The following is a 16389-nucleotide window of genomic DNA, read 5'->3' on the forward strand; positions in this document are numbered from 1 at the left end:
CAGACTGCCAGCACTGGAACTCATCGCGGCTCATCTGAAGGAGTTTTTTCCTTAGACGAAGGCTGGCTGGCTTTGCTTATTTAAAGAACTTCATTTTCACCTGTAAGTGCTGAAAGTTATCACATTACTATGACATCCAGTCGTCAGCCCATCAGTGGGGCTATCTAATTACCAGCACTGCAAAGGCATGTAAGATCTTGTATTGTATACTCTTCCCTTGCTGTGTTATGTTCTGCCCACTATTTTCCCTCCTATCCTATCTCACTCATCCTACAATCATCCAAATCTGCCTTATCTAAGGAGAAAATATCCAGTCAGATGACAGCCCTGACTAGATCATAACCAAGGTCCAAGCAGCATGCGTCGTGGAAGACTTGCGAGCCAAAGCATCCACTTGTAACCATCCAGTGTTTCAAACATATCAACAATGCATTTTAACCATCTTTTCTATCCTGTCTCTCCTCTACCTTGCTAAGAGCAAGATAAGTAAATGCCATCTATACATCAGGACTGGGAGTAAAATTAACCCTTTTCCTTTTCATCAAAGAAAGGGAGTTCTGAAAATAAGAGACTGATGGTTTGCCTCCAAAAGGAGAAAGACTTGAAAGGTTTTGACTGTTTTGCACACTCAACCACAGTTTCAGTATAAATGACTGTTTTAATTTCTTGTTCTTTCCTGTGTTTAATAAATTTTAATCTGAATGAATGTTTTTGGCTGTTTGCCAAATAACCAAGTAAAACCAAGGCCTCACTGTTTAAAAGAACCCATTTTATGTTGGACAGTGAAATGTATAAACACCTTTAGGTCTTTGAGGTCAATATCCTTTGACATCAATATCAGTGTCCACAGGGGGACAGGACTGATTTTGAGGTTTGGGGTAGAATTGCTGGGCAGGTAATGGTCAGATGTGGGGGTGAGAGCTCCTGCAGCAGGAGCCAAAAATCAGTTTTACCCAATAAATTTGGGAAGAGGCAAAAATTGTTTCTTAGACACTGGGGTCAGGCAGGGATAGTTCAAAAATCAAGACAGATCAGAAAACAATATAATCTTTTAAAAAACATGATATTTGGAGACTTATGCATGATTTTTGATTTTTTGAGGTTGGTAATACTGGAGCCAGGTTTTGAGCGGTTCTAAAGGTCCAGCTCATCCTGTACCAGGTTCCTTTTATGGTATTATCCAAATTGGTGATTTTCCTACTGAAATAGGAAGACCCTCAAACCTCTAACAGGAGCTGTCACTTCGTTCTAATTTTAGAATATTCCAAAATGTCAGGCTTCAAAGTCATGATGTCTTTATGAACAGAGTCCATTTTAAGTCACATTTAGTAGTTTTAACTTTATCAGCTTTAATTTCAGTCATGTACAGTTGGAATTGTAACTAAGGCAAGTGCCTTTCCAGGCAGAGGGCTACTTCCAATACAATTTTAAAACTAAAACATTCCTAAAGGATTTTTGGTAAAATGTGTTATATACAAATTACATTAAATTCTGACACATTTTATTGGCCGTTAATTGGGATAACCTACATAAAACCACTAATTGCCACTTGATGCAAATCTCAAACTCCTGGTGAAGAACTGTTCATGCCACATCATCATTTTCATGTTTTATTTATATACATTTTAATTTATTTGTAGTATAGTAGTGCCTAGAAACCCTAGTCAAGGATCCTGGGATTGTGCTAGACACCACAGTTATGAAGAGAGAAAACACTTAATCACATTATTAAGTCTGTAACATTCCACATACACACAAAGGAACGAAAGATCAGGATTGTATGTATTACATAAATGAATTAGGAAACATTAGCAAAATTGATCCAATATAGGAAGTTGTCCTCTCCCTTTTAGAGTTACAATTGAGTGATTTCACTTAAGATAAAGGAAAATTTAATGAATCATGTTATCCTTCACTTGGGGATAGCATAGGAGGTCTTTGTGATACCACAGGGTAAGGAACTTTTTACGTTGGTGAGGGTCACTTCTTGCCTTATGTTACTGTTCAGAATTAATCCCTACCAGAACCCTTAAAAGTACAATTAAAGAACTATATATGCCCTGACTTCATTCTGCTTTATTGGTTTAGATACGTTGCTCATTTTATACCAATAACCATAACAGCTACATTAAAATCTTTTCTGCTATAAGCAGAATAGCATGGTTATCTTATCTTTTAAAAACAAAAAAGACTGTAGCAGCTAGAGGCACCAATCAAAATGCCAAAGCACATACAGTGAGAGTTCCTGTCCCAAAATGCTTAAAATCTAAACAAACAAGACAAAATGGTAGGGTTGAAGATATGGTAGTAACAGTTCTCAAGATTAAAGCTAGGTTTCAGAGTAACAGCCTTGTTAGTCTGTATTCGCAAAAAGAAAAGGAGTACTTGTGGAACCTTAGAGACTAACCAATTTATTTGAGCATGAGCTTTCGTGAGCTACAGCTCACTTCATCGGATGCATACTGTGGAAAGTGTAGATGATCTTTTTATACACACAAAGCATGAAAAAATACCTCCCCCCACCCCACTCTCTTGCTGGTAATAGCTTATCTAAAGTGATCACTCTCCTTACAATGTGTATGATAATCAAGTTGGGCCATTTCCAGCACAAATCCAGGTTTTCCATTTATTCTTTTACGTAGAGACTGTCCAGTTTGACCAATGTACATGGCAGAGGGGCATTGCTGGCACATGATGGCATATATCACATTGGTGGATGTGCATGTACATTGTACAATGTACTGCCATGTACATTGGTCAAACTGGACAGTCTCTACATAAAAGAATAAATGGACACAAATCGGATGTCAAGAATTATAACATTCATAAATCAGTCGGAGAACACTTCAATCTCTCTGGTCACGCGATTACAGACATGAAAGTTGCAATTCTTCAACAAAAAAACTTCAAATCCAGACTCCAGCGAGAAACTGTTGAATTGGAATTCATTTGCAAATTGGATACAATTAACTTGGGCTTGAATAGAGACTGGGAGTGGCTAAGTCATTATGCAAGGTACCTATTTCCCTTTGTTTTTTCCTACCCCCCCTCCCCTCCTCAGACGTTCTTGTTAAATTCTGGATTTGAGCTGGAAATGGCCCAACTTGATTATCATACACATTGTAAGGCGAGTGGTCACTTTAGATAAGCTATTACCAGCAGCAGAGTGGGGTGGGGGGAGGTATTTTTTCATGCTTTGTGTGTATAAAAAGATCTTCTACACTTTCCACAGTATGCATCCGATGAAGTGAGCTGTAGCTCACGAAAGCTTGTGCTCAAATAAATTGGTTAGTCTCTAAGGTGCCACAAGTACTCCTTTTCTTTTTAAGATTAAAGCTGGCTTCCACTAGAAAAGCCAGCAGAATTCCTGGGAGAACAATTACTTTAAAGTTTGGGGGGAAAAAAATATCCTCATAGCACATGCATTGTTCCATCTGACCCAGTCCAAATAAATGGAAAAATTGACCATTGTAATGTATGATATTCAGATTGTTACTAGAATTTAAAAAATTACGAAACTACTGTATTACTTTTTTGAATATTTACAATACTTGTTTTGCATCAAGGTAAGAACGTGAGGCTAAGCTCCTTTTCAAACTGTGTTCTCTTTGATCCATTCACATGTTTGAGGACTTTGCATTCTTGAAAACCACATTTTTAGAGAATATAGACATGAAAATCATACACTGTGACTGCAGCTTATTTGTACATCTCAGCGTTTGAAAATCTTGCTACAAGATGGTGCACAACATGAGTAGTTCTTCCTGAATAACTCAAACAATGATCAGACTCACATTGAGGAGGGATCTGAAGCCTCACTTTGGTTTGAGGCCACCAAAGGCACATGGAGCTTGGTGATCCATACTAAGTTTTACTCCTGATATCATAGTACAGAAGACCTGGGGATCCCTAATAGCAACAGAGCTCACTCAGATTCATTACCATCATCTCCTGCACTCCAGTCAGACATTCTCTGCCTCACAACACAAAGCAGTGGAGCAGATGATGTGGAGCAGAAGTTAGTGCTAAGATTGAAAGCTCGTACATTCCTGGATTGTCAGATGAACATGCTGCCTTCAACATGTCAGGACCTAATATTTCAAAAGAAAAGTCAACCAGGAAAATTTAAAAATTACTTTTGAGAATTTGAGGCAGCTGCTATAGAGCATAAAGGAACAGTAAAGGGCAGAAAGTTGTTTTTGCTTCACCCCTGACCTCCAAGGGGTTTCCCTTTATTGTATTTAAGAGGGAAGGGGTCAGGCTCCACAATAAATATTATCTCATGAACTCTGGTAGTTATTCCATTTGCTAGAATGATGTGTTGGAAACACATTTATAAAACAAGAATGTATGTGTCTTAATACCCACTAACCATATATGAATGGCAAAACAAGAGAAAAGTCACATAAATGATGTGAAAAATACAGACACACTGGGTCCTAAGAAAATGTTTTTTATTTTCATTTTATGGAAATACATTTTTCATTTTTATTTCCATGATACAAAAATGTTAAATATCAAAGTTTCTGAAATCTACCAAAGCAGATTTTTTGTAAATGAATAAAGGGCTGGTACAGTTTGCAGGTTTGTCACAGGTTTCAAAAACATTTTTACAAAAAACACAAACCATGGAAAACCAGATCAAGACTTGAGTGAAAACAGAAAAGAAAACCCACCTCCTCCCAACATTAATTTCTTTCTCTTCTTCTTCTTTTTTTTTTTTTTTTAAGGAAAGTATAAGTTAAATTTTTCCAAGAGAACAAAAGGATATATATGTGTAGGATTAGTTTCCAGACAGATACTGGCTGAAGTCTTCCTACTGAGGAAAAAGGACAACACTGTAAGGTTTCCAGGGTAACTGGTAGAAAGCAGTAACCGATACTGAGGTTTATCTGTTCAGGACTACTGATATCGCCGGAACATCTGAAGATGAGAAGACTTATGTGATAACTCCCCTCAAGCACAAGAAACAGCCTAACAAAATTCTTAATAGTGCTGATTCTTTTTGTACATTTCATAGCCAACATGCCATAACAGGTGACCAAAACATGTTTAGTCTTGCTTCTTAAATCTAACATTGTTTACGACAGCAAAGTTTTCACATGATCAACAGACAGAATTGTAAACTAGTTAATACACGAGTAAAACTGACAGTGATTGTTCAGTAGACAGTTTAAAAAAATTAAACTGATTTTCAGGAGACATACTTATTTTTCAACACCACTTTTTATTTAAATAAAGTATGGCTTCCAAGTGGTATACTCTTGCAATTGCTTTGAATCAGCTTCACTTTTTATTAATACAGATGTTGGCTACCACGTGTCAGGAACTTCAAAGAGTGCTGTGGAACCACTTGTGATGCTTCCTAAGAGAAGAGAAAGATATTTACAACATTAAAAAGTACCATCTCAAAACATTTAAATGGACTAAGACACCTTAAAATACAACAAGTTGTAGCATAATACTTGCAATTCAGGGTAAATTTATAGTGCTATAGTTATATGGGGAAAATTCTCAAAGCAACAATCTACATTTATACCATTATATTTAGCAGTCAATCCTAAGTATGTCAGAACTATGAAAAGTATGATTACAAACAAATCAGGCTTTGATAATGGACAAATTGCTATGTTTCAGCCTTAACTGTTGTTTTTGTTTGGAGTTTTTTAGGGGGTTAGGGTGGGGGGGCATTTATGGGTTTAACAAGTGCAGCACACATGGCATGCATCACCAATCACAATTTGCAGACCGCCATGTAAGCAATTCTCCAAACAATAAGACCAAGCATTCTCAGTGCAGACACTTCCTTAAAATGTGAGGCTTGTTGGTAAAAGTTTACCAATTTTTTTTTAACCTGGATTTTAAAAGACTCATTACCTGTTTAAACCAAGAATCAGAGAACTTCACTCATACTCTTTCACATTGTGCAAAGACATTTTTCTTCAGAGACAGTTTTTACTGCTGGAATTAGCAAGTGAGAAAAGATGACTCTCTAATTGGAACCCTAACAGACCCTGCCTTGATTGCCTGAGTGCTCTCAAAGACTAAAAACAAAACAAGATGGAAGACTGGTGAAACCTTTCTCACTACATGAAATTATAAGGTAACAAAGCAATGACCCTGGCAAATCATCAAGTGATATTTAAGTACTTTAGGGACTTTATATTTTCATACAGTATTTTGCAAATCAGATCTAATTTTATTAAAACGGATGCAGCAGCATATTCAGTTTGTAGCTGCAGCATCAAAATTATAATAAATAAAAACGTTAGTGGTACTATCCTACCTCCAAAGATCTGTACTGGGACATGTGCTGTTCAATATATGCGTAAATGATCTGGAAAAGTGGATAAACAATGAGATGGCAAAATTTTCAGATGATATTAAATTACCCAAGATAGTTAAGTCCAGATCTGACTTTGAAGAGTTTCAAAGGAATCTAACAAAACAGGGTGATTGGGCAACACAGAGGTAGATGAAATTCAATATTGATGAGTGCAAGTAATGCACATTGGAAAATATAATCCCAACTATACATACAAAATGATGGGTTCTAAATTAGCTGTTACCACTGAAGAAAGATCTTGGAGTCATCGTGAATAGTTCTCTAAACGTCTGCTCAATGTGCAGCAGTAGTCAACAAAGCTAACAATGTTAGGAACCATTAGGAAAGGATATATAAGGCAGAAAAGTTCAGAATGCAAATTTATAAATCCATGGCACACCCACACATTGAATACTGTGTGCAGTTCTGGTCTCTCCATCTTAAAAAAAGAAAGAAAGAAAGCAGAACTGGAAAAAGTACAGAAAAGGGCAACAAAAATTATTAGGGACATGGAACGGCTTCCATACAAGGAGTGTTCTTAGAAAAGAGATGAATAAGGTGGGGGCGTGGGATATGATAGAGGTCTAAAAAATCATGAATGGTGTTGAGACTGAATAGAGAAGCATTATTTACTCCTTTCCATGTAGTGGTGGGAGTCTGCTATAGACCACCGGACCAGGGGGATGAGGTGGATGAGGCTTTCTTCCGGCAGCTCACGGAAGCTACTAGATCGCATGCCCTGATTCTCATGGGTGACTTTAATTTTCCTGATATCTGCTGGGAGAGCAATACAGCGGCGCATAGACAATCCAGGAAGTTTTTGGAAAGCGTAGGGGACAATTTCCTGGCGCAAGTGCTAGAGGAGCCAACTAGGGGGGGCGCTTTTCTTGACCTGCTGCTCACAAACCGGGTAGAATTAGTGGGGGAAGCAAAAGTGGATGGGAATCTGGGAGGCAGTGACCATGAGTTGGTTGAGTTCAGGATCCTGACGCAGGGAAGAAAGGTAAGCAGCAGGATACGGACCCTGGACTTCAGGAAAGCAGACTTCGACTCCCTCAGGGAACGGATGGCCAGGATCCCCTGGGGGACTAACTTGAAGGGGAAAGGAGTCCAGGAGAGCTGGCTGTATTTCAAGGAATCCCTGTTGAGGTTACAGGGACAAACCATCCCGATGAGTCAAAAGAATAGTAAATATGGCAGGCGACCAGCTTGGCTTAATGGTGAAATCCTAGCGGATCTTAAACATAAAAAAGAAGCTTACAAGAAGTGGAAGGTTGGACATATGACCAGGGAAGAGTATAAAAATATTGCTCGGGCATGTAGGAATGTTATCAGGAGGGCCAAATCGCACCTGGAGCTGCAGCTAGCCAGAGATGTCAAGAGTAACAAGAAGGGTTTCTTCAGGTATGTTGGCAACAAGAAGAAAGCCAAGGAATGTGTGGGCCCCTTACTGAATGAGGGAGGCAACCTAGTGACAGAGGATGTGGAAAAAGCTAATGTACTCAATGCTTTTTTTGCCTCTGTTTTCACTAACAAGGTCAGCTCCCAGACTGCTGCGCTGGGCATCACAAAATGCGGAAGAGATGGCCAGCCCTCTGTGGAGATAGAGGCGGTTAGGGACTATTTAGAAAAGCTGGACGTGCACAAGTCCATTGGGCCGGACGAGTTGCATCCGAGAGTGCTGAAGGAATTGGCGGCTGTGATTGCAGAGCCACTGGCCATTATCTTTGAAAACTCGTGGCGAACCGGGGAAGTCCCGGATGACTGGAAAAAGGCTAATGTAGTGCCAATCTTTAAAAAAGGGAAGAAGGAAGATCCTGGGAACTACAGGCCAGTCAGCCTCACCTCAGTCCCTGGAAAAATCATGGAGCAGGTCCTCAAAGAATCAATCCTGAAGCACTTGCATGAGAGGAAAGTGATCAGGAACAGCCAGCATGGATTCACCAAGGGAAGGTCATGCCTGACTAATCTAATCGCCTTTTATGATGAGATTACTGGTTCTGTGGATGAAGGGAAAGCAGTGGATGTATTGTTTCTTGACTTTAGCAAAGCTTTTGACACGGTCTCCCATAGTATTCTTGTCAGCAAGTTAAGGAAGTATGGACTGGATGAATGCACTATAAGGTGGGTAGAAAGCTGGCTAAATTGTCGGGCTCAACGGGTAGTGATCAATGGCTCCATGTCTAGTTGGCAGCCGGTATCAAGTGGAGTGCCCCAAGGGTCGGTCCTGGGGCCGGTTTTATTCAATATCTTCATAAATGATCTGGAGGATGGTGTGGATTGCACTCTCAGCAAATTTGCGGATGATACTAAACTGGGAGGAGTGGTAGATACGCTGGAGGGGAGGGATAGGATACAGAAGGACCTAGACCAATTGGAAGATTGGGCCAAAAGGAATCTGATGAGGTTCAATAAGGACAAGTGCAGGGTCCTGCACTTAGGACGGAAGAACCCAATGCACAGCTACAGACTAGGGACCAAATGGCTAGGCAGCAGTTCTGCGGAAAAGGACCTAGGGGTGACAGTGGACGAGAAGCTGGATATGAGTCAGCAGTGTGCCCTTGTTGCCAAGAAGGCCAATGGCATTTTGGGATGTATAAGTAGGGGCATAGCGAGCAGATCGAGGGACGTGATCGTTCCCCTCTATTCGACATTGGTGAGGCCTCATCTGGAGTACTGTGTCCAGTTTTGGGCCCCACACTTCAAGAAGGATGTGGATAAATTGGAGAGAGTCCAGCGAAGGGCAACAAAAATGATTAGGGGACTGGAACACATGAGTTATGAGGAGAGGCTGAGGGAGCTGGGATTGTTTAGCCTGCAGAAGAGAAGAATGAGGGGGGATTTGATAGCTGCTTTCAACTACCTGAAAGGGGGTTCCAAAGAGGATGGCTCTAGACTGTTCTCAATGGTAGCAGATGACAGAACGAGGAGTAATGGTCTCAAGTTGCAGTGGGGGAGGTTTAGATTGGATATTAGGAAAAACTTTTTCACTAAGAGGGTGGTGAAACACTGGAATGCGTTACCTAGGGAGGTGGTAGAATCTCCTTCCTTAGAGGTTTTTAAGGTCAGGCTTGACAAAGCCCTGGCTGGGATGATTTAACTGGGAATTGGTCCTGCTTTGAGCAGGGGGTTGGACTAGATGACCTTCTGGGGTCCCTTCCAACCCTGATATTCTATGATTCTATAACACAAGAACCGGGTGTCACCCAATTAAATAAATAGGCAGCAGGTTTAAAAGAAGCAAAAGGAAGTATTTCTTCACACAACACACAGTCAACCTGTGGAACTTGTTGCCAGGGGATGTTGTGAAGGCCAAAAGTACAACTGGATTAAAAAAAACAAAACAGAAGTTAACGGAGGATAGGTCCATCAATGGCTAAGGTGGTCAGGGACACAACTCCATGCTCTGGGTATCCCTAAATCTCTGATTGCCAGAAGCTGAGCTGGATGACTGAGGATGAGGATCACTTGAAATTGCCATGTTCTGTTCATTCCCTCTGAAACATCTTGTGCTGCCCACTGTCGGGCTGATGGGCAAGATGGACCATTGGTCTGAGCCAGTATGGCCCTTATGTTAAATTCTTATGTCCCAACTGCGATTGTTGTTTAATCCTTATTCAAGGCAGTTGAGTAGAGGTAACATGCTGAAAACTAAAGTATTTCAGTTTCAAACTAAGGTTGGAAAGAGAAATTATTTTCTGTTTTTACTGGCAGTCTCCATTTCCAAACAAGTACTAATGCCAAATATAGCAGAGGGATTTTACACACAATAGAGGCAGTTCCTTTAAAATATTTCTGTGGACAGATTTATCTAACATATTATTATGTTTGCACAATATGTTTTTATCTTTGTTGTGTGTGGAAGGAAGAGAGGCACTGAGAAAGATCTTAACATAAAATCAAGATCTAGGCAGTTTGAGACTTAGATGAAATGATTTGATAAACTGATCAGCTTTTTATCACTGACAGACAATAATTTGAGGAACACCAGTGTGGGATGTGTCACCTACACTAACAAGTATATCATCTTGATAGTGTTTAAAGGACTGTTATCCATAATTTAACATGAAAGTCCTTTAAAACAAAGCTATACATGAAAGTTTTATGAAAGAACAAAATTGTCAACAAAGGTACATTTGATTCCCCCCCGCCCCTGTTTTTTTTTACTGGTATGCACAGCATTAATGGGACATCCAATATTTTTGAACAAAAGACAAGTTACTATACAGCTATGACCACCTCTGGGAATTACTTTCAGAGTGGTAGCCATGTTAGTCTGCATCAGCAAAAAAAACGAGTACTTGTGACACTTTAGAGACTAACAAATTTATTTGGACATAAGCTTTCATGAGCTAAAACCCACTTCACCAGATGCATGCAGTGGAAAATACAGTAGGAAGATATATATACAGAGAACATGAAAAAATGGGGGTTGCCATACCAACTCTACCGAGACTAACCAATTAAGATGGGCTATTATCAACAGGAGAGAAAAAACATTTGTAGTGATAATCAGGATGGCCCATTTCAAACAGTTGACAAGAAGGTGTGAGTAACAGTAGGGGAAAAATTAGCATGGGGAAATAGTTCTTTAGTTAGTGTAATGACTCATCCACTCCCAGGCTTTATTCAAGCCTAATTTAATGGTGTCCAGTTTGCAAATTAATTCCAGTTCTGCAGTTTCTCGTTGGAGTCTATTTTTGAAGCATCTTCAGCCCCCAACAAAAACCTCTCCAGCGCTTCATCAAGGATCTACAACCTATCCTGAAGGACGATCCCTCACTCTCACAGATCTTGGGAGACAGGCCAGTCTTCACTTACAGACAGCCCCCCAACCTGAAGCAAATACTCACCAGCAACCACACAACAAAAACACTAACCCAGGAACCTATCTTTACAACAAAGCTCACTGCCAACTCTGTCCACATATTTATTCAAGGGATATCATCATAGGACCTAATCACATCAGGGGCTCGTTCACCTGCACATCTACTAAGGTGATATATGCCATCATGTGCCAGCAATGCCCCTCTGCCATGTACATTGGCCAAACCGGACAGTCTCTATGCAAAAGAATAAATGGACACAAATCAGATGTCAAGAATTAACACATTAAAAAAACCAGTCGGAGAACACTTCAACCTCCCTGGACACTCAATTACAGACCTAAAAGTTGCAATTCTTCAATAAAAAAACTTCAAAAACCGACTCCAACAAGAAACTGCAGAACTGGAATTAATTTGCAAACTGCACACCAGGGTTAGGAAGAAAACACCATCTGATTCAATCACTGTATTTCAAGTAAGTGGCTTTGATGTGCAGGCTCAGAGGACAACTTGGAGAGCCTATGGAACTTCAATGTTGGGTTTTTCATTTGAATTAGAATGTAAATGAGATTTTTTTACATGGAAATTCTGGAGCTCGGTATGGCAGGGATACAGTATTACTTTCTGGATAAGAATCATTAGAGCAAGAACTGAAGTGACATTTGAGCTAAGACATTCTGACATAAGAATGAAATATGTATCACTTTTAATACAAGTAGTTCTCAACATGACCAGGATTATAATTTATTATTTACAGCAGGAATTAGATATAAAACAAAGCCCCTATCTCAGAACCTCTCAGAACACTGTACACAGATAAATTCTTAAATACAAATTATGAATCAATGAATTTTATAATTCCAAAGCCAGAAGGAACCATTGTGATCATCCAGTCTGATCTCTTGCATAACAAACCGTAGAACTACCCCCAAAATATTTCCAAGAGCATATCTTTTAGAAAAAATCCAATATTGATTTAAAAATCATCAGTGATTGAGAATCCATCATGATCCCTGATAAATTGGTCTGATGTTAAATTATCCACTCTTAAAAATGTATGGCTGATTTCCAGTCAGAATTTGTCTAGCTTCAACTTTCAACCATTGGATTGTGTTACACCTATCTTTGCTAGACTAAAAAACCTATTATTAAATATTTGTTGACCGTCTAGGTATTTAGAGACTGTAATCACCTCACTCCTTAACCTTCTCTTTGTTAAGCTAACTAAACTGAGCTCCTTGAGTCTATCATTATAAGTAGGGCCCTACCAAATTCACGGTCCATTTTGGTCAATTTAACGGTCATAGTATTTTAAAAATAGTAAATTTAATTATTTTAGCTATTTAAATCTGAAATTTCATGTTGTAACTGTAGGGGGTCCTGACCCAAAAAGGAGTTATTATAGGCAGGGCTGTGGTACTGCTACCCTGACCTCTGTGCTGCTGCAGGCGGCAGTGCTGCCTTCAGAACTGGGTGGCCAGAGAGCAGCGGCTGCTGGCCATGAGCCCAGCTCTGAAGGTAGAGCTGCTGCGAGTAGCATCACAGAAGTAAGGATGGCATGGTATGGCATTGCCCCCCCTTACTTCTGCACTGCTGTTGTCTTCAGAGCTGGGTGCCCAGGCAACAGCCACTGCTCTCTGGCCATCCAGCTCTGAAGGCAGCGCAGAAGTAAGGGTGGCAATACCACGATCGCTCGCTCCTGCAACACCCTTTTGGATCAGGACCCCCAATTTGAGAAACTCTGGTCTCCCCCATGAAATTGGTACAGTATAGGGTAAAAGCACACAAAGGACCAGATTTCACAGGGGGAGACCAGATTTCATGACCCGTGACACTTTTTTATGGCCATGAATTTGGTAGGGCCCTAGCTATAAGGCAGGTTTGCTTTTCTAATCTTTTAATCACTCTTGTGGCTCTTCTCTGAACCCTCTTCAGTTTATCAACATCCTTCTTGAACTGTGGACACTAGAAGTGTAGACAGTATTCCAGCAGTGGTTGCACCAGTGCCAAATACAGAGGTAAAAATCACTCTACTCCTACACAAGATTCCCATTTATGCATCCAAAGATCACATAAGTCCTTCTGAGTGCCCTGTGTGACGCCGGCCATGTTCAGCTGATTATCCATCAACACTCCCAAATCTTCTTCAGAGTCACTGCTTCCCAGGATAGAATCCCCCCCAGCCTTAATTCTTTGTTCCTAGATCTACACATGTACATTTAACTGTATTAAAATGCATAATGTTTGCTTGTGTCCATCTTGCCAAGTGATCCAGACCATTTTGTATCAGTGACCTGCTCTCTTCATTCATTTACCACTCCCCCAATTTTTGTGTCATCTGCAAACTTTATTAGTGATGACTTAATGTTTTCTTCCAGATCACTGGTGAAATTGTTAAAATACCATGGGGCCAAGAATTGATTCCTGCTCAATGATGATTCCCTATTTACAACTACATTTTGAGACCTGTTAGCCAGCTTTTAATTCATTTAAAGTATGTCATGTTAATTTTATATCATTTTAGTTCTTTAAATCAAAATGTGATGCACTACCAAGTCAAATGCCTGATAGAAGTTTAAGTGTACTACATCAACACTTTACCTTAGCAACTAAACTTGTAATCTCATTAAAAAAAATAAAGTTATTTGATGGGATCTATTTTGCAATAAACCCATCTTGATTGCCATTATATTACCCTCTTTTAATTCTTTATTAATTAAGCCCCATAACAGTTGCTCCATTATCATGTCTGGGATCCATGTCAGACTGACAGGTCTATAATTACCTGGGTCCTCCCATTTACCCTTTTAAAATACTGGTTCAACATTAGCTTCCTTACAGTCTTCTGGAACTTAGACTTATCAAAAATCAACATTAACTGTCCAGTAAGCACCTCAGCAAGCTCTTAAAACTCTTGGGTGTAGGACAGACATTTTAAAATCAGCAGGTCTGACTCACTTTAGTAGCTGCTGTTTAACATTCTCCTGCGATACTAATGGGATGGAAGGAGTGTTATCATATGATATTACTATATCATATACTTTTTCTTCAAATAGAGAACAGAAATATTTATTGAACACTTCTGTCTTTTCTGCATTATTATTGATAATTCTACCATTTCCATCTAGTAATGGACCAATACCATTGTTAGGATTTTTTTTGGTTCATAATATACTTGAAGTCCTTATTGTCCTTAACTCTGCTGGCCATAGATTTCTCCTTGTGTTCCTTTGCTTCCCTTGTCCATTTTCTATACTTCCTAGATAATGATTTACACTCATTACTATGAACTTCCCCTTTCTTCCATTTGTTATATATATCTTCTTTATTTCTTAAATAGTACCTTCACTTCCCTCTCAACCCGTTTTTTATTTTTTAACTAATATGGCCTTCTTCCTCAACTGTAGGATTGAGACTTTTTTTGGATATCTAGTAAAGTGTTTTTAAACAATTTCCAATTATCGACCACATTTTTCTGATTAAATTCTTTCTCCCAGTTGATTTGGCTCATAATTGTTTTCAGCTTTGTGAAACTGACCCTTTTAAGTCACAATGTTTTTTTATTACCGGTCTGGACTGGATAATATTTGTTACGTGCAAACAGAATAAAGTCATGATCACTTGTACTTAAGCTATCATTTTCATTTCTGTGATCAGTTCACTCTCTCTCAAGATGAGGTCCAATATAGAACCCACCTGTCGATGCAACACTTTCTGTGTCAGGAAATCATCATCTATAATAGAAATTCCAAGGATGTTTCAGTATTGGCAGCATGAGACCTCCAGCATGTTCCACTCAAACTGAAGTCCCCCAGGGTCTCTCAGCTTTTTTCCCCCCTACACATTATAGATCAGTGCATAAAGGATCCAGTCATTCTGTTTCCCTGTGTCATTGGGTGGTCTGTATCCAATCTTATTCTTTACCTGTTAGGGAATTGATCCATAAACATTCAAGATCATTTTCTTTCAGTTCCTGGTGACTTGGAAACAGGTAATGCCATTTTTGCTGAGTGCTCCCCCCAACCCCCCGCCGTTGCTCATTCAATCTTTCCTAAATAGGTTATAATAATTGATTTTAAACATTCCAATCATGGGAATCATCCCACCAGGTTTGAGTAATACCAATTATATTGAATTTATGCTCATAAATGAGCAATTCCATTCTTCTTGTTTGTTACCCAGGCTCCTGGGATCAGTGTATAGGCAATTAAAGAATGTCCTTTCATGTCCTTTGCCACCTTGATTAATTTTGTTTCTCAACATCTGGATTTTTGTGCTAAATGAGTACTCGTATCTTTCCTCTTTTTACCCTTCTCTTCTGTCATTAATTTAATGCCCTCCTGACTAAATGAAGCAGGCCAGTTTAATAAAATAGGAAGATAGAAATATATATATTTTTATTTTTAAAAAGAAAATGTGGGTGGGAGGAGGAATTTCCCACCACCAAAACATGAGTCCTACTCTCTAGTGCTCAGTTTTGTAAAAATGTGATCTCAAGACAACTCCACATGTGGTGAAATGATCTTTTAATAGTGGTGTGAGAAAATACACTCCAGACTTCATTAGACAGCTTTATATATACTGAACGCTAACACTGGTAAGGGCCTTTACAAACTATTAAATACTTTTTAAAAAGTCCATCTACTATTTAGGCAGATACTGTAAAAAAACAGAAAGGCATAAACTAAACAGTGTGCAACTGCTACAGTCTGAACAAGCTCTAACGAAGAGAGAACTACGATTTCACTTCATGGTCAATGGGGCAAGATCCTGCTTGCTGACCGATGATTCATTCCAAAGCTGTGAAAAAACTCTTGGAAAATTAGTAACAATAATTTCAGTGCCAACTAATTAATTGTCTTCAGTAAGCCACTGCCTACACAGTAACTATCCAAATAAAATACTGACTCTGGGCTGTGAAGCTGTCCAGGATTAGAAGAATTGTGGGAGATACTATTAGCAGAAAAGAAACTATAAGGTAGAAGTTTCCCATTCTGTGGCCCAGTGTCTATCACAATCCTGATATGTATGGGTAGTCGTGAGCAGTAATGAGGAGTAGGGAGGAACAGAAAAGCGAACATAAAAAATAGGAAAGACCCCCTCCATCCATTTTTGAACTAAGCAACAGCAATGTCTGGATCACCATCTGGAGCAGATTCCTGCCAACGGAGATCTGTGTAGAGACAGAAAGTCCACCTTATAAATGTCTGATAGAGACATTTGCCCATGGCTACATGG

The 16389-nt window shown here is 39.4% G+C and overlaps 1 protein-coding gene across 2 annotated transcripts in view; it reads right to left on the bottom strand.

The window, feature by feature from the left end:
- Positions 1-4705: 4705 nt before the first annotated feature.
- PARN (poly(A)-specific ribonuclease) overlaps positions 4706-16389 on the bottom strand; it is a 161634-nt gene continuing 149950 nt past the window's right edge. For both annotated transcript variants that reach the window (XM_073362401.2, XM_073362403.2), the window contains one exon: positions 4706-5365. In XM_073362401.2, coding sequence (XP_073218502.1) covers positions 5313-5365 — 53 coding nt within the window. In that variant the 3' untranslated portion in view covers positions 4706-5312. The remainder of the gene's footprint in view (positions 5366-16389) is intronic.

This window comes from Lepidochelys kempii, chromosome 10 (genome assembly GCF_965140285.1).
Source record: "Lepidochelys kempii isolate rLepKem1 chromosome 10, rLepKem1.hap1, whole genome shotgun sequence".
Classification (NCBI taxonomy): Eukaryota; Metazoa; Chordata; order Testudines; family Cheloniidae; genus Lepidochelys; species Lepidochelys kempii.